The sequence below is a fragment of the Ursus arctos genome, chromosome X, assembly GCF_023065955.2.
Source record: "Ursus arctos isolate Adak ecotype North America chromosome X, UrsArc2.0, whole genome shotgun sequence".
Lineage (NCBI taxonomy): Eukaryota > Metazoa > Chordata > Mammalia > Carnivora > Ursidae > Ursus > Ursus arctos.
The window spans coordinates 19842827-19867721 of record NC_079873.1 but is presented as its reverse complement, the minus strand read 5'-3'; the positions used below and the strand labels follow the sequence as shown (position 1 = coordinate 19867721).

Sequence of the window (24895 nt, the reverse complement as noted above, 5' to 3'; positions counted from 1 at the left end):
CCAGGAGCTCAGGCGTACCTCATTTCGGTGTGTTCTGTTGAGTGTGCTTCGCAGGTGCTGCGTGTTGGTTTTTTTGGGTTTTTTGTTTTTTGTTTGTTTGTTTTTACAAATGGAAGGTTTGTGGTAACCCTGTGTCGGACAAGTCAGTGGGCACTATTTTTCCAACAGTATTCCCTCATTTTGTGTCTGTCACATTTTGGTCATTCTTGCAAGAGTTCAAACTTTTTCATTATTTTACTTGTTAGGGTGATCTGTGAGCGGTGATTATGACTCGCTGAAAGCTCAGATGATGGTTAGCATTTTTTACTCTAACGTGTTATTTTTAATTAAGGCATATACATTGGGTTTTTTTAAACATATAATGCTACTGTGTGCTTAATAGCCTGCAGTATAGTATAAACATAACTTTTTAAAAAAGTAATCTCTACACCCAACTCGGGATTTGAACTTACACCCCTGAGATCGAGTCGCACGCTCTACCAATTGAACCAGTCAGGTGCTCCTAAACATAAGTTTTACATGCCCTGGGAAACCAAAAAATTCACTTGACTAGCTTTATCGTAGTATTTGCTCTATCGCAGTGGTCTGGAAATGAACCTGCAATATCTCCAAGGTACACCTCTAATTAAAGAGACAACTTGATATGAAATAAAACCCCCAAATAATATGCATGCATGTGCTTAGGGTCTCAGCCTTGCAAGACAGATAACTAAAAGTGTTAAGAAGGGCAGATTCATCTGGCCTGGAATAGTCAGGCAAGACCTTGTAGCTGACCTGAGCTGCTTGTTTTGAGAGAAGTTAGATTGGGACTAGGTGGGCAGCCAACAGAAGGGAATGGGAAAAGTGCAGGCACAGAGCTAGCTGTGTCGAAGTAAATGAGGAGCATTCCAGGTGACGGGGCTGGAGTGAAAACTAAGACTAGTGGAGCAGTGCAGCCTTGAGACACTGAAGATGGCGTAACTCGGTTTCCGCTCACCGTGGCACAAAGCAAACATCCCAGGCTTAAGAGAATCCGTGGGACAAAGGACAATTTGCTTAATAATAATAATGGGTATTTATTAAGTGCTTACTATTACCATGTTCTTTCACTCTACAGCTGTCTGTGGTTAGTACTTGATTTCCCAGGTGAGGGAATGAAGGCTTTAGAGAAGCCACGAATCTCACCAGGTTATTGAGCGAGCGGCTGCCCGTGGTCCTCGCACTGGAGGTGCCTCAGAATCACCTGGAGGGCTTATTAAACTAGAGGGGTGGGGCTCGCCCCCCCCGAGTTCCTGATTCAGTCCAAATGGGGTGGGCCCTAATCATCAGCCTCTCTAAATGAGTTCCCAGGTGCTGCTGCTGCAGGGGGACCCACTTAAGCCCCACAGGCGGGTGGTCAAGCTGGCGTTCGACATCAAACCCATTTGTGTTCAAGCTTGACCTCTCGATCGTGACACTCGGCTTCCTTTTGAAGGAGAGCTTCAAGAGAGTGAGGTGAGGAGGCGAGGGCAGGCCAAGTTAATAAGCTTTGAGAAACTCAAGAAGAGGCTTGGGGAGGTAGCTCCTAGCAGCTAAACCAGTTGTTCCCACTCTTAAGTGTGCATCAAATCACTGGTAAGCTTGTTAAAGAAGCAGATTTCCTGGGGCGCCTGGGTGGCTCGGTCAGTCAAGCGTCTGCCTTTGGCTCAGGTCGTGATCTCAGGGTCTTGGGATTGGGCCCTGTGTCTGGCTCCCTGCTCAGTGGAGAGTCTGCTTCTCCCTCTCCCTCTCCCTCTGCCCCCCCACCCCGCCCTGTTCATGCTCACTCGCTCTCTCAAATAAATAAAGCATCTTAAAAAAAAAAAAAGCAGATTTCCTGCTTTCTCTCCCCTACCCCTGAATCTGGGATGGGGCCCAGGCAGCTGTATTTCGTAGCGAATAGCCAGGTGATTGTGAACTTGGTGGTTTACAGACCACACGCTGAGAAATGCTGACCCAAGCAATAAATCCAAAAGCTGCAATGGTCCAGGTGGTTATGAAAGAACAAATTTAACCTAAAGTTAAAGACTGAGCTTCAGGCCGCCGAAGAAGAGGACCTTACTTTTCCAGGGAGAGGGAGGTAGAACTTCCTGGGCACCTGCTAGTGCTGCGTGCTGTACTCTCGCTCATTTGGTCTTTGCATTTGGTCTGTTACTCATTTGACAGCAAAAACTGTCAGATGGGTAATATTGTGTCTTTTCTTGAGGACTTGGAGAACGGAAATGTAACTTGTCAAATGTCCTAGCTGACTAGGTAGAGCTAGGATTTGCCCCCAAGTCCCTTTTACCTCGAATCTCTGCGCGGGGCACAGCCGACCCGGGAGCTCAGTGAAAACGCAGGCTTTGAACCGGAGGCTGGAAGGTATATGAACAAGACAGACAGACAGTGGCTGTGATCTTCCGTAGCGGCGGGGCTGTCTGCCTCGCTCACTGCTGTTTCACCAGCGCCTAGAGACATGCTTGTCAAATCCTGTGTGCTCAGTAAATATTTCGTGAGTGACTGAGTGAATGAATGGCAGTTTGGGACAAGAGGAGGAGCTCGCCCTCTGGAAATAAAATCAGAGAATTGGATGTGATGCTCTGAGCCGGCGTCAAGCTGATGGGGTAAGATTGGGCACCGGTACGTAGGCTCACCACCAAGCAGTTTAAACCCCGAGAACCAAGTTAGAAAATTGGGTGGTGCATTTTGAAACGACTGTGTCGTGGGCTCTGTGGAACAGGGGTCACTGCAGGAGGGAGATGGAGCAAAGGTGAGCTGCTCTTCGTACTAGAAGAGAGAGTCTCCTGTTGTCTCAGGTGATGACCCTGGGAAGTTATCCAAGAGTTTGTGATGTTGGTGGACACCTGGCTGGCAGAGGGGCGAGGGCCACATTTTTGTTAGAAATTCCTTTATTTAGAACGTCTAGCATCCGTATTAAAATGTGACGAGATGTTAGTTTTTTGATTAGGAGAAGGCACATGCTAGGCTTAGACCACACTCTGATAATTGTCGCTTTATTACAGTAGTGGTCCGCTTAGCCGCTTCGAATCCTCTGCAGTGGTAAAGCAGCCATTACCTGGCAAGTGTGTGATGGAGCGGATCTGGGGTGGGGCTGGCGCACCCCTGACGGGTACCCTGCTGATGCTTCGTGCCCTGGGACCTCACTGCCAGAGCCACTGATGAGGAGTAACTGTTGGTAATGGTTGGAGGGAGTGACGGGGAGATTATCCACATGTAATTGTTGGAGCATTGTGCTTTTAGTAGAAAACAAGAAAAACATCATTGCTTTTTTGGAACGTTTGGTAATTTTCAGGACTACTAAGCAATTACCTTTTTGTGGGGCTGTCTTGAACGTTCCATCAAAAAGACAAAACCGACCCACATTTGGGGTTTATAATGTACTCCAAGATTATAGTTATAACTGAAGTCTTTATCTCCTTCACTGGCCCTATATTATGACTTAGTACAATTGCCTACAATATGTTTCACAATTGTCGGTCTGCCCAAACAGGGGCTGGCATATGAATTCTAAAAGAGGTAATGACAAACCGCGCTCATCGCTCTTAGCTCCTGGATGTTCTCTGTGAGCCCGAAGAGAAGGAGCACAGTAGAACAATTGGAATTGGCACCTTTGATCTTAGCTCAATTAGTCCAGCTGTGGAACTATGAACCTGCAAAGTTTCATATCTATCAGAGACCAAGAATCACTCCTCTGTCTTCAGAGAAAGGAGAAGTTCAAGTGATTGTTTCATGGGTCCCTTTTCATTACAGCTGCCTTTTATCTTAAAAGGAAATTCAGTTCTAATTGCCTATTTTCTTTCTCAAAGGGGGATTTGTATTGTTCCATTTCCACCGTGTGTAGAGTTTGCCAAATTAATTTTTTCAAGAACTACCTCAGTGCATTTTGCCTTATTTGTGTGCATCTGTACTATAATTTTCTTTAAATATACATTTTTCGAAAAGAGTTATTTATTTTAGAGAGAGTGAGCGAGCAAAAGCACGAGTGGGAGGGGCAGAGGGAGAGAGGATACGAAGCTGACTCCGGCACTGAGCACGGAGCCTGACTCAGGGCTCGATCCCACCACCCTGAGATCAGGATCTGAGCCGAAACCAAGAGTCAGACGCTTGACTGGGCCACCCAGGCATCCCTAAATATACTTTTTTAAAATTTGAGTTTAAGGTATTTAAAAAGTTCAATCACTATCAGTAAATGCTGGCTACAAGTAGAAGGAAATTATCAAGTTTATATAAAGCTATTATAAACTTGATAAACTATTGGATTTTTCAAGGTTAATTTTTGAGCCATCATTTTTGCACATCAATTGTACACAAAAGCAATACTAGTGACCATAATTAGTGGGTGTTTAGTACTAATCTCGCTCTTTTTAAAAAGAATTCACATTGAAATGTCGTTTTCTAGCAGACACCATGAGTTAGAAGAAAGGGCAGTGAAGTTTGTTTTGTACTCACATTTCATCACAGCTTGGTTTTACGATACTGGGTAAGCTGCTTAACTAGGGTAAGCTGCTTAACTAGGCTGAGCGTCCATTGCCCCCTCTATGAAGTAAGGATAGTAAGTCCATTCTCTCCCACATACATTAGAGTTGATGCAAAGATTAAGTGAAAGATAGGTGCTTGGTAAATCATACAGACTTTTAAAGCACTGTTTAAATGTAGGTTAACAGCCATAATCAAAAAAGAATAGTCCCCCTCTTTTTGTTGCCTGAGTCTGAAGGAATACCAAGAAACGCCATAACACAGCCCACAAAAGTGTGAGTTCAGGTGTAATGCAGTTGGTGATTGCCCCCTGTCTGGCCCTACGGTAGGTGTATGTTTATAACTTTTTAACTGACTGCCCAACTGCTTTGCAGAGTGATTGTACCATTTGACATTCCCACTGGCATTGTTGGAGAGTTCCAGTTGCTCTGTACCCTCACCAATAATTGGTACGGTCAATATATTTTTAAATTCTTAGCCATTCTAGGGGTATGAAGTAGTCTATCATTCTAGCTTTAATTTCCATTTCCCTGATAACTAATGATATTAAAGATCTTTTCATGAGCTTATTTGCCATCCATTTTTACATTTTCTTTGGTGAAGTGTCTGTTTAGTTTTCTTGCCGTTTTTAGAATGAGGTGTTTCTTATTATTGAGTTTTGACAGTTCTTTTGTATTCTAGATACAAGGCTTATATCAGATAAATATTTTGCAAATATTTTCTCCCTGTCTGACTTGCCTTTGTATTTTTGTAAAAATATCTTTGGAAGATGTGAGTTTGAAGTAAGGTCCAATTTATTATTATCATTTTTTGGCTTTATAATGTGTCCTTTTGGGTTCTATTCAAGAAATTTTTAAAAAGATTTTATTTATTTGAGAGAGAGAGCGAGGGAGTGAGCATGAGTGGGGGGAGGGGCAGAGGGGAGAAGCAGACTCCCGACGGTTTCGCTGGGAGCCTGCTTCTTTCTCTCCCACTCCCCCTGCTTGTGTTCCCTCTCTCGCTGGCTGTCTCTATCTCTGTCAAATAAATAAATAAAATCTTTAAAAAAAACAATGCAGATTGATGACATCATAATTTCTGTAGGTCGGGAGCCTGGCTTAGCTGAGTCCTCTGCTCAGGTACGTTTAAGGTGTCACCCAGGGCTCATCGCTCAGGGAGGCTTGATGGTGATAGACCTGTTTCCAAGCTCATTCAAGTTGTTTCCTTGCAGCTCTAAGACTAAAGATCTAGCTTTTTGCTGGTTGTCAGCCAGACGCCACCCTCAGCCCCTAGGGGGTCACCTGCGGTTCCTTGCCATGTGACCCTCTCAAAACACGATAGGGTCCTTCTTCAAAGCCACCGTGAGAGAAAGAGTGAGTCTGCTGCAGTATGGAATCTTACATAGTGTAACGTAATCATGGTAGTGCCATCCATCCTCTTCCCATTTTCAGCTAGTTAGAAACAAGGCACAGGTCCCACTCACATTTCAAAGGGACAAGATGGCACCGAGGTGTGAACACCAGGTGGCAGGGCTCCCCGGGAGGCACCTTAAGGTCTCTCCACCATGGCCATGGAGTAGTTGCGTTCCCACTCGGGATCACTGCCAAACCCCCAGCTTTACTGGCCAGTGGTTCCCAACACAGGTGCTCTGAAGAATGCCCAAATGCCTAAAAGGATGTCCAGAAAAATCTGAACCAAAAGATTAAAACAAATAAGCATACAAACTAAAAAAATAGCCACACTCTTAAAAAAATCTATTGTGGAGAATTTCAAACATACACAAAAGTAGAACAATATAATGACAATATAATTCATGTGTCTGTCATCTATACCTCACACCTGCCACCCCATGCTGGTCTGGCCGCCTGTATGCCCCCATCCACTGCCCCCTCTTGAGTAATTTGAAGCAAAGCCCTGGGCTTCCTAGCATTCCATCCATAAATATTTCTGTATAAATGTCTTAAAAAAACAGTTTTGAAAAACATAACCATTATGCCATTTTTTTCACCTAAAAATTAACAGTAGTTCTTTAAATGTTACCAAGTAGCCAGTGTTCCAATTTCCGATTATCTTATGTCCTCATTTACTGATAGTTTGAACCCAAATCCAAATAATATCTATACATTAAATATGTTGATAAGTCTTTTAAATCTCTAATCTGCAGACCCACTTCCATCTTTGTCTTTTTTTTTTTCTTGAAGTACTCATTTGTTGAGATTGGGTTTTGGTTTTGGGTGTTGTGGGTTTTTTTTTTTGGGGGGGAGGTTGTTTGTTTTTTGTTTTTGGTCCTGTTTCCCAGTCTGGAAATTGCTGACACACGACAATTTTAAAAAGTGAGCTTATTGCAAAATCAACTCCACAAATACTCTTCAAAGATTTACTAAATGTTCTTTTTCTCGGTAATTATGTCATCTTTCTTTACTTTTCTTTCCTCCCTGCTTCCTGAATTCATTTCTCTTGATCACCTCTGAATCAATAACAAAAAGTTTTGCAAAACTGCCATCTGCTTTCCCCTGGGATTTATATCTTAAAACAAATTTTCCTCAATTGAATTCAAATTGAATAAGAGCATTGAAACCAAGGATCCCTCATTAGACAGTTTGTTATTTCAAAGCATTTTCTATTTACCATGCCTTATTTAGAATCCAGTATAATCCTGTGAAGGCAATTCTGTTTGTTCAAAATGGTGTATAATTGGGAATAATTGCAATTCCCTATCTGACATAAAGTCTCTCAAGTTTTTTTATTAGAGAAATTTAATTTATTAGAAACATTGTACCATCTGAATCTATTAATGTAACATTCCTTTTAATTTATATTCCAAATTAATGAGGTTGTACTACATCAGGAAATAATCACAATTTTAAATCTGTCTTAAAAATCATTCACCAGAAGTTTGCATTGATTTCTTTTTTAAATTTATTTTTATAACATCATTATAATACATGCACATACTGGAAAAAGTCAGTAGGACTCTTAGGCTTATTAAAGAAACCCAACGACTCAACAATCCCTTTCCCTACCAGCCCTCACCCCGATTCTTGTTTCCTATAGACACTCAGCATTTGACAATCAACTTCGCAGAATGTTGTGGACATTTCTCATCCACTGTCATTGCCTTGTTTCCTCTGCCCTGGGGGATTACACCTTTTATTTATTTTTATTTTTTGGGTTGGGGGGGATATACCTTTTTAATTCTTTCTCTTTAATTCTTGTGGTATTTGGGAGGAAGAGATACATGCATATATGTTCAGTTTTCCATATTTAAGCCTTTAGTTTGCCGTATTTTCACTTTCTAGTTCCTTCCTTGATAGCCCAGAATGGTGTAAAAGTTGGCACCCAACCCCTCTACCCCCGATGTCTCCATTTTATTTGAGGAGGTGGGTCTTTGGGCTGTCGCAACAAAGTGTCATCCTGTAGTTTCTAGTGCCATCTCCTGGCTCCCAGGGGGCGGTGGTGTGTATCCCTCTTTGTCACGGAATGGCCCTCCCCAGAGCACCATATGGCCCTGTGAGAATGTCTGTTGAGGCCTCTTCTCTCTTGACCTTTCTCCCTCAGAGGGACTGTAGCGTTGGTCGCAGGCCTGCAACACTGAGGCCCACCCCCACGTGTCACCTGACTCGTCTGTCTTTGGGGCACGTTCCCCCCCCCCCAATCTCTTACGACGCCGAAGAGGTTAGGGAGTGACCTTTGCTCAGTGGTGTGCTGGTTTAACTGTTGGCCCTCCCGGAGGGAAGTAAGCCCAGGTTGGTGGCATTTGGCAGTTTCCGGGGTGCTGCGTACCCCCACAGCTGATTTCGGCTACCAGCGTGACCGGGCGCTCGCGGGCAAGGCGCACCCCGGCCTCTCGGAGCCGCGCGAGCGCACTCCTGCCCGGCGCTGCTTTCGGGAGCGGGTCTGCGGAGTCCAGAATGAAGTCGTTTCTCCTCGCGAAGCTGTTCAGTCGCTCCTGCCTGGATCCTCCCGCCGGGCGACTGGGCCAGCCCTTGGCTGGCGCCCAGTGTGTCTGAAGCGGAGACTCGACTCCCGGTTACGACAACTCCCACCGCCTTGGGTTTGTCTTGACTGTGGGCTTAACATGTGTGTTCTGGGTCGATCTTAATTCTCCATTTTTCCTCCACTTTGCTAGCGTCAGAAGAACCTCTTTGTAAAAGTAATCGTGTGCGCTGGTAAGAGACTGATGGTACACAGACAAGGTGTTTTGTCCAGGTAAACTCACTCACGCTGCATCCCGGCGACGAAGAAGCAGGTCACTGCGCTTCCTTATTCTGCAGGTGTGTTCATGACGCTTTGTTTCTTCCACAGTTGACAGGCCTGTCAGAGTCTACGCGGATGGAATATTTGACCTCTTCCATTCTGGTCACGCAAGGGCACTTATGCAAGCAAAAACCCTGTTTCCCAACAGCTACTTGTTGGTTGGAGGTAAGAATTGCATTTTCTCTCTGTCTAGAAAATTCCTTTGTAATGTGCTTCCTGAAAAAGACCCCTTTCAGAGTTCCATTATTAAAATCTCACATGGTTATTACTCCCACTTCAGCCGATACCGGCTCACTTGTTGGCTGCCTGAAATTTAACGTGACGTTTAAAAAGCTGTAGGGGAAGTTACATCATGGGATTATGCGCCACTGACTCCCAGAGAGAGACAGACTAGTAACACCACCAAGTGCAACCGCTTCATGTTTTCCATCAATGCCTTTTTTCTTGTGAGTGAGCCATGATCAAAGTTATGTTTTTAGAATTTTCTGGAAGGTTAGGAGAAAAGCAATGTTATTTTGATTTCAAATCAGAGAGAGCTGAGGGGCTTAAGGATGATTAAGGTTAAACAAGGTCATTGTCTTTTTGTGTGGCCCACCGCACTTAGGTCGATGCTGCGCGAACTGTAGTGGCTTACAATAACCTCGTTAATGGAGTGGATGTACGGTGTGTTAAAGAAATGGAGATTTACGTACCTGGGTAATTTGAGTTCACAGTGAAGGAAATGGCTTGTTTCATAAGCTTGTGGAAGAAGGGTGGTTAGATGTGGATGGAAATTTTCCTCCTCCAGAAGGCCTACCGATTTCAGTTTGGGTGAAGGGGATAGTACCTGCCTAGGGAGACCTGCATCTCACCTCTATAGCTTCTGGAAGCAGCGTATCCTTTCGTGGTGATCAGTTTTTGTGCCATTAGCTGAACTAGGCACCGTCAACCCTTAAACCCCTACTGTGAGGAAAAAGGTGCTGTTAAGAGACCATGTCTCTGTTTTAAAAGTATTTTGTTACCTCCTGCAAGTTTAAGACTACGACTTGGATATTTGAGAAGCACTTTCTACAGATTTTACTGATGATGGTGACCACGTGATTATTATTTTTTTATAATAATATTTTTTTATTATATTATGTTAGTCACCATACAGTACATCCCTGGTTTTTGATGTAAAGTTCAATGATTCATTAGTTGCATATAACACCCAGTGCACCATGCAACACGTGCCCTCCTCACTACCCATCACCAGTCCATCCCATTCCCCTACCCCCCTCCCCTCTGAAGCCCTCAGTTTGTTTCTCAGAGTCCATAGTCTCTCATGCTTCATTCCCCCTTCTGATTACCCCCCCCTTGATTATTGAATGGAATTCTTTATGGAAGGAAGAGATGATAAAAGACAATGAGTACCGGACGAGTCATGCAAAGGGCACCCAAGGGAGGCAGAGAACCCATCTGCTGGTCATTTCTTTCTATCCTGCGTGGAAAACCATTTCTGGAAGAAGCACTACCACCTGGAGTGTGGTCCTGAGCTGCTGAGGCCCTGCGGAGACCTCTGCAGTGTTTTGGGGACCCGAGGTAGGAGGTGGCTTGATGTGGGTCACACTTAACGGGAACACTAGCCATGGCTGTGGGTGCTCCCAAGGGCCATGGTATCGGAGCTCAGTTACTGCGAGGGGCATTGTGGTAGCAAACGCGTTTTGATAAAATTGTGGACAAGTACAATCTTCCCGTGTAGCAGTTGCCTTCCTCCGAAACACAGCGTCTATCACAGCTATCCCAGAAATACCTTGTGATTGGAAGAAAAACAAAATTAGTTTCTAAACTAAAATGATTTAAAACAATAGTGCAGGGACGTTCAGAAATGTTTCATGTTGTGCGAAAAATCACCCACAGAGAAGCTGCCAGCTAAATGCTGGTAACCACCTCCAATTATTGTGACAACTAAAGATGCCCCACAAATTTCCTGAAGTGTGTTCTAGGGAATGATGAGGCCCCTGCTGATGATTATCGTCTTAGGCTAGGGGTCTTCAGACTTTCTTCCCCACGATCCCTGTAAGAATTTTGAAAAACTAAATACCTTTTTGCAGTTTTTTTTAGGTTGACAACTAAGATTTCCTAAGTTTAAATAGTTGTGAAAGAAACTTTTTAAAAAAGATTTTATTTATCTGTCAGAGAGAGAGAAAGAGAATGAGCACAAGCAGGGGGAGCGGCAGGCAGAGGGAGAAGCAGGCTCTCTGCTGAGCAGGGAGCCCGATACGGGACTCGATCCCAGGACCCTGGGATCATGGCCTGAGCCGAAGGCAGACGCTTAACTGACTGAGCCACCCAGTCATCCCCTCAATAAACAATTTTTTAAGGGAAGTTTTATGTTCACAGCCAAATTGAGCAGAAAGGACAGAGAATTCCCACACGCCCAAACAGGCATAGCCTCCCTCGTCATCAACATCCCTGACCAGAGTGATACGTTGGTTACAGTCCATGAAGCTATACCAGCACGTCACGTCACCTAGAGTCCGCAGCTGATGTTAGACTTTGCTCTTAGTGTGGCACATTCTATGGGTTTTGGCAAACGCGTAATGACATGTATCCACTATTGTCACGTTGTACATACAGAATTAGTTTCACTGCCTTAAAAATTCTCTGTGCTCTGCATCTCTCCTCCCAGCCCATGGCAACCACTTATCTTCTTACCGATTCTACCGGTTTTTTCCAGAGTGTTATGTAGTTGGGATTTTAGAGTACGAATCTTTTTCAGATTGGCTTTTTTCACGTAGTGATACATATTTAAGGTTCCTCCATGTCTTTTCATGGCTTGCTAGTTCACTCGTTAGTGCTGAATAATAAAATAATACTCCATTGTCTGGATGTACCACAGTTCATCCATTTACTTACTGAAGGACACCTGGGTTGCTCCCAAGTTTGGGCAATTATGAATAAAGCTGCTATAAACATCCGTATGCAAGTTTTTATGTGGACATAGGTTTTCAACTCCTTTGGGTAAATACCAACCAAGGAGCATGATTGCTGGATTGTAAAGAGTATGTTAAGTTTTGGGGCACCTGGGCGGCTCAGTTGGTTGAGCATCTGATTCTTGGTTTCAGCTCAGGTCATGATCTCAGGGTCGTGGGATTGAGCCCCGAGTCGGGCTCCGTGATCAGTGCAGAGTCTGCATGAGGCTCTCCCCTCTCCCCGCAACTTGCACGTGCGCACGCTCTCTCTCTCTTTTCCTCTAAAATAAATAGGTAAAATCTTTTTAAAAAAGAGTATGTTAAGTTTTGTAAGAAACTGCCAAACTGTTCCAAAGTGGCTGTCCCACCTTGCGTTTCTGCCTCAGTGCACGAGAGTTCCTGCTGCTCCACGTCCTCGCCAGCATTTCGTGCTGTCAGTGTTTTGCATTTTGGCCTCTGTTATATGTATAGAGTGGTATTTCATTGTTGTCTAATTTTGCAATTCCCTGATGACATAAGATGTTGAACATCTTTTCATATGCTTACTTGCCATCTGTATATCTTCTCTGGTGAGGTGTGTGTTCAGATCTTCTGTCATTTTTTAAAATCTGGTTGTTCATTTTCTTATTAGGGTTTAAGTGTTCCTTGTATAGTTTGGATAACAGTCCTTTACCTCTTCTGTCTTTTTCAGTTATTTTTTCCCAGTCTGTGTTTTTTCTCATTTCCTTGACATTGTTTTTCACAGAGCCTCAGTTCCTAATTTTAACTAAGTCCAGTTTATCACTTATGTCTTCAATGGGCCATGTCTTCCGTGTTGTATCTAAAAATCACTGCCATACCCGAGGTCATCTAGGTTTTCTAGGAGTTTTATATTTCTGTGTTTTACATTTAAATCTAAGATCCATTTTGAGTTAATTTTTGTGAAGAGTATAAGATTTGTGTCTAGAGTATTTTTTTTTTGCATGTGGATATCCAGTTTTTAGCACCATTTGTTGAATAGACTATTTTTGCTATATTGTCTTGCCTTTGCTCCTTTGTCAGATATCAGTTGACTATGTTTTGTGGGTCTATTTCTAGGCTCTCTTTTCTGTTCCACTGCTCTGTTGGTTCTTTCACCAGTTCTATACCTTCTTGATTACTTTAGCTTTATGGTAAGTAGTGAAGTTGGGTAGTGTTGAGTCTTCAAATTTTATTCTACTTCTCCAATATTGATGTGGCTGTTCTGGGTCTTCATAAACTCCATATAAACTTTAGAATCAATTTATCAAATTGTTGACACAAAATAAGTTGCTGATATTTTGATTGGGATTGCACTGAATCTATAGATGCGTTAACATCTTGACAATACTGAATCTTCCTATTCATGAACATAGAATATTTCTCCATTTATTTTGTTCTTTAATATCTTTCATCAGAGTTTTGTGGTTTTCTTCATATAGATCTTATAAATATTTTGTTAGATTTATAGCTAAGTATTTCATTTTGGGGAGGGGAGGTGCTAATGTAAGCAGTAATACATTTTTAATTTCTTTTTTTTTTTAAGATTTTATTTATTTATTTGACAGAGATAGAGACAGCCAGCAAGAGAGGGAACACAAGCAGGGGGAGTGGGAGAGGAAGAAGCAGGCTCATAGCAGAGGAGCCTGATGTGGGGCTCAATCCCGTAACACTGGGATCACGCCCTGAGCCGAAGGCAGACACTCAACCGCCGAGCCACCCAGGCGCCCCGACATTTTTAATTTCTAAAACTCATTCATTCATTGCTCGTATGTAGGGAGGTGATTGACTTTCATATATCAAACTTGTATCCTGCAACCTTGCTGTTGTTGCTTATTAGTTCTAGGTTTGTTTGTTTGTTTGTTTGTTTTTTGCTAAGTTCTTGTAAATTTTCTACGTAGGTGGTCATAAAATGATTCTATTTCTTTCTTCCCTGTCTGTTTTTCTTGGCTTATTGCACTAGCTAGGACTTCCAGGACAATGTTGAAAAGCAGTGGTAACAGGGGATGTCATTGCCTTCCTCCTGATCTTACTGGAAAAACTTCAACTATCTCTCCATTAAGTGTGATATTAGCTGTAGGTTTTTTTTGTAGATAGTGTTTGTCAAGCTGAGGAAGTTCTTCTCTATTCCATTTTCTGAGAGTATTTATCATGGAGTATTGGATTTTATCAAATGCCTTTTCTCCATCTATTGGTAAGATCTTGTGGTTTTCTTCTTTGGGTTGTTGATGTGATGGATTCCATTAATTGATTTTCAAATGTTGAACCAGCCTTGCATACCTGAGATAAATCCCACTTGGTCATGGTATATAATTCTTTTTATATATTGATGGATTTGATGTATTAATATTTTGTTGAAGAGTTTTGCATCCATTTTCATGAGACAACTTGGTCTGAGTTTTTTTTCTTACAATGTCTTTTTTTGATTTTGGTATTAGGGTAATGCTGGCCTCCTAGAATGAGTTAGGAGGTATTCCCTCTGCTTCTGTCTTCTGGAAGAGATTGTAGAGAATTAGTATAGTTTATTCCTTAAGTGTTTGGTAGAATTTACCAACAAACTCATCTGGGCCTGGTGTTTTCTCTTTTAGAAAGTTATTAGATATTGATTCACTTTTTAAAATAGATATAGGCCTATTCATATTGTCTGTTTTTTCTAGTGTAAGTTTTGACAACTTGTGTCCTTCAAGGAATTTGTCCATTTTGTGTAGGTTACCAAATTATGGAGTTGCTTGTAATATTCCTTTATTATCCTTTTAATGTTCATGAGATCAGCAATAATGTCCCCTCTCGAGGATCCTATATTAATAATTTGAGTATTTTCTCTTTTTTCTTAGCTTAACTAGAGGCTTACAAATTTTATTGATCTTTTGAAAGAACCAACTTTTGGGTTCATTGGTTTTTCTCTATTGATTTCTATTTTCAATTTCATTAGTTTCTGTTCTGATTTTTATTATTTCTTCTGCTTACTCTGAATTTAATTTGCTGTTCTTTTTCTAGTCTCCTAAGGTGGAAGCTTAGATTATTGACTTCAGATATTTAGAGTTTTTAGACTTTCTTTTTCCCCCAATATATACATTTAATGCTACATATCTCCCTCTAAGCTGTTTTCTCTGCATTCCACACATTTTGATAAGCTGTGTTTTCATTTTCATTTACCTCAAAATATTTAAATATTTCTGTTGAGATTTATTTATTTTTTACCCGTGTCTTATTTAGAAGTGCGTTGCTTAATCTCCAAGTATTTGGGGGATTTTCCAGCTATCTGGATTCCTAGTTTAATTCCACTGTGGTCTGAGAACAGACATTGTATGTTTTCTATTCCTTTAAATGTGTTATGACGTGTTTTATGGCCCAGAATGTTGTCTGTCTTGGTGAATGTTTCATGTGAGCTTGAGAACTTGTGTATTCTGCTGTGGTCGGATGAACTAGTCAGTAGGTGTCAATTATATCCAGCTGATTGATGGTACTGTTGAGTTAAACTATGTCCTTGTTTATTTTCTGTCTGCTAGGTCTATCTGTTTCTGATAGAGGGGTGTTAAAGCTTCCAACTCTTATAGTGGATTCATCTATTTCTCCTTGCAGTTCTAACAGTTTTTGCCTCATGCATTTTGACTCTCTTTTTCGGCACATCCACATTAAGGATTGCCATGTCTTCATGGAGTATTGACCCGTTTATCATTATGTAATGCCCCTCTCTTCTTGATAACTTTCCTTGTTCTGCAGTCTACTCTGTCTGAAATTAATGTACCTACTTCCACGTCCTCGATCCTTTTTAATGTATATATGTTCTTATATTTAAAAGGGTTTTTTTTGTAGACAACATACAGTTGGGTCTTGTTTTTTGATCCACAATCTCTGTCTTATAATTGATAAATGTAGACCATATGTGTTCCAAGTGATTATTGCTATAGTTGGTTGAATGTATACCATATTTTTTCTGTCTTCTGATTGTTGCCTTTGTGTTTTGTTCCTACGTGTATCTTCCACACTTTTTCTGCCTTTTTGGTTTTAATTTAGCATTTTATGATTCCATTTTCTCTCCTTTCTTAGCATATCAATTATACTTCTTTTTTATTGTACTTATTGTTTTATTTTTATTTATTTTTATTTTTTTATTATTACAATATGTTAGTCACGATACAGTACATCGTTAGCTTTTGATGTAGTGTTCCATGATTCATTGGTTGTGTATAACACCCAGTGCACCATGCAATACGTGCCCTCCTTAATACCCTTCACTGGGATAGCCCATCCCCCCCAAAAAAAACTCTGTTTCCCAGAGTCCATAGTCTCTCATGGTTCGTCTCCCCCTCTGAATTCCCCCCTTCATTTTTCTCTTCCTTCTCCTAATGATCTCCCTGCTATTCCTTATGTTCCACAAATAAGTGAAACCATATGATAGTTGTCTTTCTCAGCTTGACTTACTTCACTTAGCATAATCTCCTCCAGTTCCATCCCTGTTGATGCAAATGTTGGGTGATCATTCTTTCTGATAGCCTAGTAATATTCCATTGTATATATGGACCACATATTCTTTATCTACTCCTCTGTTGAAGGGCATCTCAGCTCCTTCCATAGTTTGGCTATTGTGGACATTGCTGCTATGAACATTGGGGTGCATATGGCCCTTCTTTTCACTACATCTGTATCTTTAGAGTAAATACCCCATAGTGCAATTGCTGGGTTATAGGGTAGCTCTATTTCTAACTTTTTGAGGAAACTCCACGCTGTTTTCCAAAGTGGCCGTACCAACTCGCATTCCCACCAACAGTATAAGAGGGTTCCCCTTTCTCCACATTTGCTATTTCCTGCCTTGTCTATTCTTTCCATTCTAACTGGTGTAAGGTGGTATCTCAATATGGTTTTGATTTGAATTTCCCTGATGGCTAATGATTTTGAACATTTTTTCATGTGTCCGTTAGCCATTCATATGTTTTCATTGGAAAAGTGTCTGTTCATATCTTCTGCCCATTTTTTGATTGGATTATTTGTGTTTTGGGTGTTGAGTTTGAGAAATTCTTTGTAGATCTTGGATACCAGTCTTTTATCTGTAGTGTCATTTGCAAATATCTTCTCCCATTCCGTGAGTTGCCTCTTTGTTTTGTTGACTGTTTCCTTTGCTGTGCAGAAGCTTTTTATCTTGATGAAGTCCCAAAAGTTCATTTTTTCTTTTGTTTCCCTTGCCTTTGGAGACATGTCATGAAAGAGGTTGCTGTGGCCGATGTCGAAGAAGTTACCGCCTATGTTCTGCTTTAGGATTTTAATGGATTCCTGGTCTTTTATCCGTTTAGAGTTTATCTTTGTGTATGGTGTGAGAGAATGGTCGAGTTTCATTCTTCTGTATATAGCTGTCCAATTTTCCCAGCACCATTTATTGAAAAGACTGTCTTTTTCCCATTGGATATTTTTTCCTGCTTTGTCGAAGATTAGTTGACCATAGAGTTGAGGGTCCATTTCTGGAGTTTCTTTTCTTTTCTTTTTTTAAAAGATTTTATTTATTTATTTGACAGAGAGATAGAGACAGCCAGTGAGAGAGGGAACACAAGCAGGGGGAGTGGGAGAGGAAGAAGCAGGCTCATAGCAGAGGAGCCTGATGTGGGGCTCGATCCTATAACACCGGGATCACGCCCTGAGCTGAAGGCAGACGCTTAACCACTGTGCCACCCAGGCACCCCATGGAGTCTCTTTTATGTTCCATTGATCTACGTGTCTGTTTTTGTGCCAGTACCATGCAGTCTTGATCACAGCTTTGTAGTATAGCTTGAAATCAGGCAACGTGATGCCCCCAGCTTTGTTTTTCTTTTTCAACATTTCCTTGGCGATTCAGGGTCTTTTCTGGTTCCACACGAATTTTAGGATTGTTTGTTCCAGCACTTTGAAAAATGGCATTGGTATTTTGATCAGGATGGCGTTGAAAGTATAGATTGCTCTGGGCAGCATAGACATTTTAACTATGTTTATTCTTTTGATCCATGAGCATGGAATGTTTTTCCATCTTTTTGTGTCTTCTTCAATGTCTCTCATCAGTGTTCTGTAGTTTCTAGAGTATAGACCCTTTACCTCTTTGGTTAGGTTTATTCCGAGATATCTTATGGTTTTTGGTGCTCTTGTAAATGGAATCGATTCCCTAATTTCTCTTTCTTCAGTCTCATTGTCAGGGTATAGAAATGCAACTGATTTCTGTGCACTGATTTTGTATTCTGCCGCATAACTGAATCCCTTATGAGTTCTAGTAATTTGGGGGTGGAGTCTTTTGGGTTTTCCACATAAAGTATCATGTCATCTGCGAAGAGAGAGAGTTTGACTTCTTTGCCAACTTGAATACCGTTTATTTCTTTTTGTTGTCTGATTGCTGTTGCTAGGACTTGTAGTACTATGTTGAACAATAATGGCGAGAGTGGGCATCCTTGTCGTGTTCCTGATTTTAGGCGAAATGCTCACAGCTTTTCCCCATTGAGAACGATATTCACTGTGGGCTTTTCATAGATGGTTTTGGTGAAATTGAGGAATGTACCCTCTATCCCTACACTCTGAAGGGTTTTAATCAGGAAAGGATGCTGTATTTTGTCAAATGCTTTTTCTGCATCAATTGAGGACTATATGATTCTTGTCTCTTATTTATGTGTTCTATCACACTGATTGATTTGCAAATGTTGAACCACCCTTGCATCCCAGGGATGAATCCCATCTGGCCGTGATGGATAATCCTTTTACTGTACTGTTGGATCCTATTAGCTAGGATCTTGTTGACAATTTTGGCATCCATATTCATCAGGGATATGGGTCTGTAATTCTCCTTTTTGACGGGGATCTTTGCCTGGTTTTGGGATCAAGGTAATGCTGGCCTCATAGGATGAGTTTGGTTGTTTTCCTTCTGTTCCTATTTTTTGAAACAGCTTCAGGAGAACAGGTATTATTTCTTCTTTGAATGTTTGGTAGAATTCCCCAGGGAATCCATCAGGCACTGGACTCTTCTCTTTTCACTTTTTTAGTGGTTGTCCTAGAGTTTACAATATACATTCTAAACTAATCCAAGTCCACTTTCAAACAACGCTATACTATTGGTACAAGCACCTTGTAAAAAGAAAATATTTCTTATTCCTCCCTGCCATCCCTTGTACTGTTGCATTCATTCATAATTGAATATATTGTTGCTGTTACTACATTGAACAAACTGTTTATCTGTTAGATGAATTAAGAGAAATAAAATGTTTTGTCTTATCTTATTCTTGAATCCTTCTTCTTCCTTTATGTAGATTTGAATTTCTGACCCAACATTTTCCTCCTCCCTAAAGAACTTTTTTTTTTAAAGAAGAAAATTTTTTCCCAAAGATTTTATTTATTTATTTGACAGAGAGATTGAAAGCCAGCGAGAGAGGAAACACAAGCAGGGGGAGTGGGAGAGGAAGAAGCAGGTTCCCAGTGGAGCAGGGAGCCTGATGTGGGGCTCGATCCCAGAACGCCAGGATCACGCCCTAGCCGAAGGCAGACGCTTAACGCCTGCACCACCCAGGCACCCCTAAAGAAATTTTAAAAGCATTTCTTGTGCAGCAGGTCTACTGGAAAGAAATTCCCTCATTTTTTGTTTGTTGGAGGAGGTCTTTATTTCTTCTTCTGTTTCGAACGATAATTTTACAGGGTACAGAATTCTAGGTTGGTGGGGTTTTTCTCTGAATACTAAGTATTTCACTCCATTCTCTTCTTGCTCCCATTGTTTCTGTGGAGACATCCATTGTATTTTTACCCTTGCTCCTCCATTGGTAAGCTGCTTTTATCCTCTGGATTCTCTTGAGACTTTTTTCCTTGGGGATTTTTCCTGTTGAGTGTTCTCTGACATTTAAATGAGATGAGTAGGGTTTTATGATTTGTGGATGAATATGTTATTGCTAGAATGAGACAGGGTTTAACATTGATTTTCTTCTTCTTCTTCCTTATTATAGATTTAAGTGCTGAAATATTTTGTTTACACAAATATTTAGATGGGAATGGAAGAAGTTTGTTATAGTGATGCCACTCAGTCTTTGAACTCCTGAGTTATTTGTCATGTATCACAAAAATAATTTATTGCTGTCAACAAAATAATTTTAATGGTCTATCAAGTGATAATTTATTAAGGTCCTCTTTCTAATTTGAGGCAAGCAATGGATTAGAAATGACCTGACCTGCAAGATTTGTTTCCAAGCTATGCGAATCATTTGCTTTCTTTCTTTCTGGGAAGTATAACAAAAAGGCTTTACCAAGATTTACCAAATGATTCCTAATTATAACCCTTACTTTTTTACTTGAAAGCAACTTGCTTAACTAGATATACTTAGGAAAGGTTGGGGAAATGAAAATATTGGTAATTTCATTATACCTCTGTCAATCCAATAATTTTTGATAAAATGGTTTTATCGTTTTCTTAAAACTTAAAAAAAAAAACAAAAACCCGGAAACCTTGGGGCTGCAGTTTTTGCTTACTAAATCTGCAGAAAACGCTACCTAACCTAATTGGCAAAGGTAGTCTTTACTGTCAAACCCACTCAAAAACTTGGAGAAAAAGTCTTTCCAATTCAAATATGTTCATGTATTTCAGGAAGCCTTATGAAAACCACTGAGAAATACATTATAGAATGCATTGTATGAAACAGAATCAGTCAGATTAAATTATGTAGCTGTAATATAATAAGTTGTAAACAAGACAATAAATCATTATGCTTAATTTATAGTAATGCAATGTAATTTATAGGTAAAATAGTACCATATTTATAAGGAGAGGCATGATAAAAAGACATGTTATTTCTTCTCTAAATATTGGTACGTGTGTGTGTGTGTGTGTGTTAAACTCTGGTGTTTGGCTTTTGGGGAAAATTAAATAAAATCAAATGTAAAAATCAGAAATGACTTATTTATCTTTATTAGATACCATGGGTACACTTCCCCTATGTATTTAAGAATAGAAAAGTGAATATACTACTAAAAAAATAATTTGGCAGTACATATTTTGTGCTAGGAGGAGATAGAAAATAATGCATATTTAGAAGAGGAAATAGGATAAGGATTTTCTATAAATGGAGTAAGTTTTATAATGTGATCTGATAAAATAGATCTTAGCTTCCTTTTAAAATAATGCATATGGAATCTGGAAAAAAGCATGTAAATGTTTTATCCATGTGTTTATTCCAATGTATTTTGAGAAAATTGATAATTCTAGAAAATATTCCAGTTACATTTCTAAGATGCAGTGGTATCAGCCTATACAGCTTTGCCTTATTGAGCTGATTTTGAAGTGAATAGCTGGGAAAAATGCTTACTCTTAACTAAAAGAGAAAAGGCATTTCTAGGATTCAATATGAGTATTGAGAATAGCTGGGAAAATGCTTACCCTTAACTACATGAAAAAGCCATTTTTAGCATTCAATATTTCTTTCCATTGCTCCTTTTGCTTTGAATTCCTGGGCCTCATCCCTCAAGATCCTTGCATCCTTTGACAATAGTTGGGAGAATGAAAAGGCACAATTGTTAGGCAACAGTTTGCATTCTTCTCCACTCTACTGTAATTAGTTTCCAACACCTGGCTTTACCTATAACAGAAATCTCTGTAAGACAGGAAGCTTTTAGAGATTCATGGTGTTTGCAGTAGTCATTAAGCAAGATCTCCCTTTGGTTTGGCCTGGAGCCTTAACCCTCTTCCCCTTGCAATGCAGCACAGTAAGATTTGGATGGTGTCTTTCTTTTGGATAGTGGAGTAAGGGTGGTTTTGGACACACGGGTTTTCTCTGGGACCATTAATTTTAGGAATGGGTGCCTTTGGAAGTTGAGGATCTGGAAATTGAGTCCTTTAAAGCTTCTTGTGTTTGGATATCTCCTAAAAAGTCTTGGTGTATCCCCAAGGGTATGTGTACCCTAATTCAAAGACCATTACCTTTAGACTATCTTTCTTGAGTATCATAAGCCACTTTTAATGGCAGACAGTTCTATCCTGAGGAAAGTTAGGGAGTCCTTTACGAATTGGTATCCTGTGTTGTTGGTTGAAAGATGGGCTCTTGCAATGATGCGTGTAGTTAGCAGATAAAATGTTTATGGTGAATTGAAAGAACCTGCTGTAATAATGTTGGGGCCCGTATGTCTACAGGTGGGTTTGCTGTAGGAGTTTCCCTGGGTGGAACAAGGGCTTCGCTCAGGAAACCACTCTGGTCAGGGCAAGTGCACAGAAAGCTGCTTGGCATAATAGTTGGTATTTGGTAGAAATAATTGATTCAAAGACCAGAAACTGCGATAAGTGGAAGTACTACGTTCTGCTTCTCAACCTTGGGCAAAAACCGACGCAAAATGCCATGGTTTTGTACTATGATTATAATATCTGCATCTCTATTTAAGCATTATGGCCAGTAATAATTTGAAAACTCATTCATGTAAGCCTACCTCATTGACATTATTTTAGTGAATTGAAACTACCAATTGTAGAGCCCTTTTTTCTTCTTAATTTAAAAGCTGGTGTCATTTAACCAGAAACAACAGGTGTTGGCGAGGATGTGGAGAAAGGGGAACCCTCTTATGCTGTTGGTGGGAATGCAGGCTGGTGCAGCCACTCTGGAAAACAGTACGGAGGCTCCTCAGAAAGTTAAACACAGAACTATCCTATGATCCAACAATTGCACTGCTAGGTTTTTACTCAAAGAATCCAAAAATACTAATTCAGAGGGATACGTGCACCCTGATGCTTATAGATGCTTATAGCAGCGTTATCTACAATAGCCGAACTATGGAAACAGCTCAAGTGTCCATCAACTGATGAATGGATAAAGATGTGGTGTATACACACAATGGAATATTAACGCAGCCATCAAAAAGAATGAAATCTTGCCATTTACAACAATGTGGATGGAGCTAGAGTATATTATGCTGAGTGAAATAAGTCAGAGAAAGACAAATACCATATGATCTCACTCATATATGGAATTTAAGAAAAAAACGAGCAAAGGGAGAAAAAGAGACAAACTGAGAAACAGACTCTTTATAGAGAACAATCTGAGGGTTACCAGAGGGGAGGGAGTGAGGGGATGGGTGAAACAGGTGAGGGGGATGAAGGAGGGCACTTGTGATGAGCACCGGATGGCGGATGGAAGTGTCCAATCACTATATTGTAGACCTGAAGCTAGTATTACACTGTGTCACCTAACCAAAATTTGAATAAAAACTTAAAAAAATAAAAACATAAGTTAATATCATTTAAAAACAAGCCAAGAAATTGAAATTTATATCAGAATTTTTTCCCTAAAATATTTTTTTAAGGCTATGAGTCAGCAAATACCTACTTCGCCCTCATAGGAGGGGAATAAAAAATGACAACAATGAATGTAATAGTACCCCTACTATAGTAGACCTAAATATTATTCTGTAAACTTGGGTTTAAGTTCACTTGTACTTTAACTGAAATTAAATATTCCGCGAGGACTCCATTTTGCCTGACTGGTGGGAAATTGAATCTCAGTCCTTGTTGGGCTGTCTTCACCTCCGCAGAGTCAAAGGAGATTCCAAAATGTTTACAGAAACAAGAGAGGGGCTTCCAGTCTTGAGCCCAGCGCCATTGAGCCTGTGCAAGGTGAGGCACCTGCAGTGTGCGCACGTGGACCCCCTGTGCCCAGGGCGCCGTGTCATCATCCCTCTTGGGGCTCTGCCACTGGCCCTGCTGCTTATGGGATCCTCACACCTTTGGCCTCTTCCTCATCTGGAGGACTCTTCTCTCTCTTCGTCTCTTTCCTTACAGAATTCCTCTAATGAGTTCTGGTGTGGAGAAAACAGCAGCCAGGAAGGCAGGCTGTGTACCAGCAACTTGAACTTAACAGCTTCTGTGGGGGAGTTTGTACCAGGAGACTGGGCACCTGCTTGGAATGGGGGCAGGGAAAAGACGGAGCTCAAAACAAATGAATATCCGCAGTGATGGTTTTATACTACTATCAATAAATGGCAAACGTTATTGAACATACTCTTTCCTCAGATGATCACATTTAATTATCAAAATTCTGCCATGTTTTAAAGACAGATGCCTGGGTCTTAAGAGACTTTGAGTCATTTTCCTAGTTTTAAGCAGCAGAGCGGGGATTAGAACCCAAGTCTGTTTGGTTCCAAAGTTCATCCCTTCTAGTACATTTTCTCTCCTGCGCAGTACTGGTAATAGTTCATCTCGAGCGCCGTGAGCTGCCAGGGCAGGTTAGCTGCAGCATGAGCTCCCGCGTAACTCGGCGGATCCGTCCACGGAGCAGCCCCGCTCACAGTCCCCAGCTGGTTGTCAGAGCGCGTTTGCCAAGACTCAAGAACAACAGCGCTGCTTTGGGCGTAATTAATGTTTAGACAATAACCGGTCACCATGTTCAGCTGCTTCTTGAGGTCACTCCTGGGATATGAAACTAGGACCCCGGATTGGCATAAACAGGATGTTTGTTTTCTTTGTGCTCTGTCAGGAGGCCATTATTTCGGTCATCTAGAAGTTACACCAAATTGCTCAGGTGCAGGTTCAAAAGGGGAGAGGATATGGCCAGCCTTGTTCTGTGTCATGTAAAATAGAAAACGGACGGATCTGAACTCCATTTCTGCTCAGTATGAATCTTGAGGTAGTGTTTTAATACAGTCCTAACAGAACATTTAAAAAGTCTCAGATCAATTTTTAAATTGTATATCTTGACCCGTAAATAATTCCTATTTATGGAGTCTAAAGCCAGTGCACTCAGTGAATCAGTACATAACACAGTCATTATGACCCTACTACCTGCCGCCCCCACCCCCCGCTGGGTAATGGGTGATGCAGAAACAGGCTGGGCTCTTTGCTCAAGATGTTCATAATAAGCTCCAGGGGCTTTTGAACGTTGTACATATCAGAATTATCCCGAAGCTTGTCAGGGATAGAGCTGCCTAGGCCCCACTCCAGACTCACTGTCTTAATTCATGCGGTCTGCGGCAACAAGACGCCCCCGGCTGGCTGGCTTAAAAACAGCCTGAGCTTACTTCTCACAGTTCGGGAGGCTGGAGACTCCAAGAAAAGGCCCTAACGTGGTGTCCTTCTGCTGAGGGCCCTCTTCTTGATTCAGAGTTGTTCCTTTCTTGCTGTTTTCTCCCGTGGTGGAAGGTGCTAGGGAGCTCTGTGGAGGCTCTTTTAAAAGACAGTAACCCCATTCATAAGGGTTCCAAGACCTAAGAGCCTCCCAAAGGCCTATCTCCTAAATATCACCAGCTTTGGGAGTTAAGATTTTAACATTCGAATTTAGGGGGACACATTC

General features: G+C 41.1%; 1 protein-coding gene across 5 annotated transcripts in view; it reads left to right on the top strand.

Moving 5' to 3' along the window:
• The window catches only part of PCYT1B (phosphate cytidylyltransferase 1B, choline), a 104315-nt gene that overhangs the window by 25606 nt on the left and 53814 nt on the right, over positions 1-24895 (top strand). For all 5 annotated transcript variants that reach the window (XM_026480168.4, XM_057310657.1, XM_057310652.1 and 2 more), the window contains exon 3: positions 8758-8874. In XM_026480168.4, coding sequence (XP_026335953.1) covers positions 8758-8874 — 117 coding nt within the window. The remainder of the gene's footprint in view (positions 1-8757; positions 8875-24895) is intronic.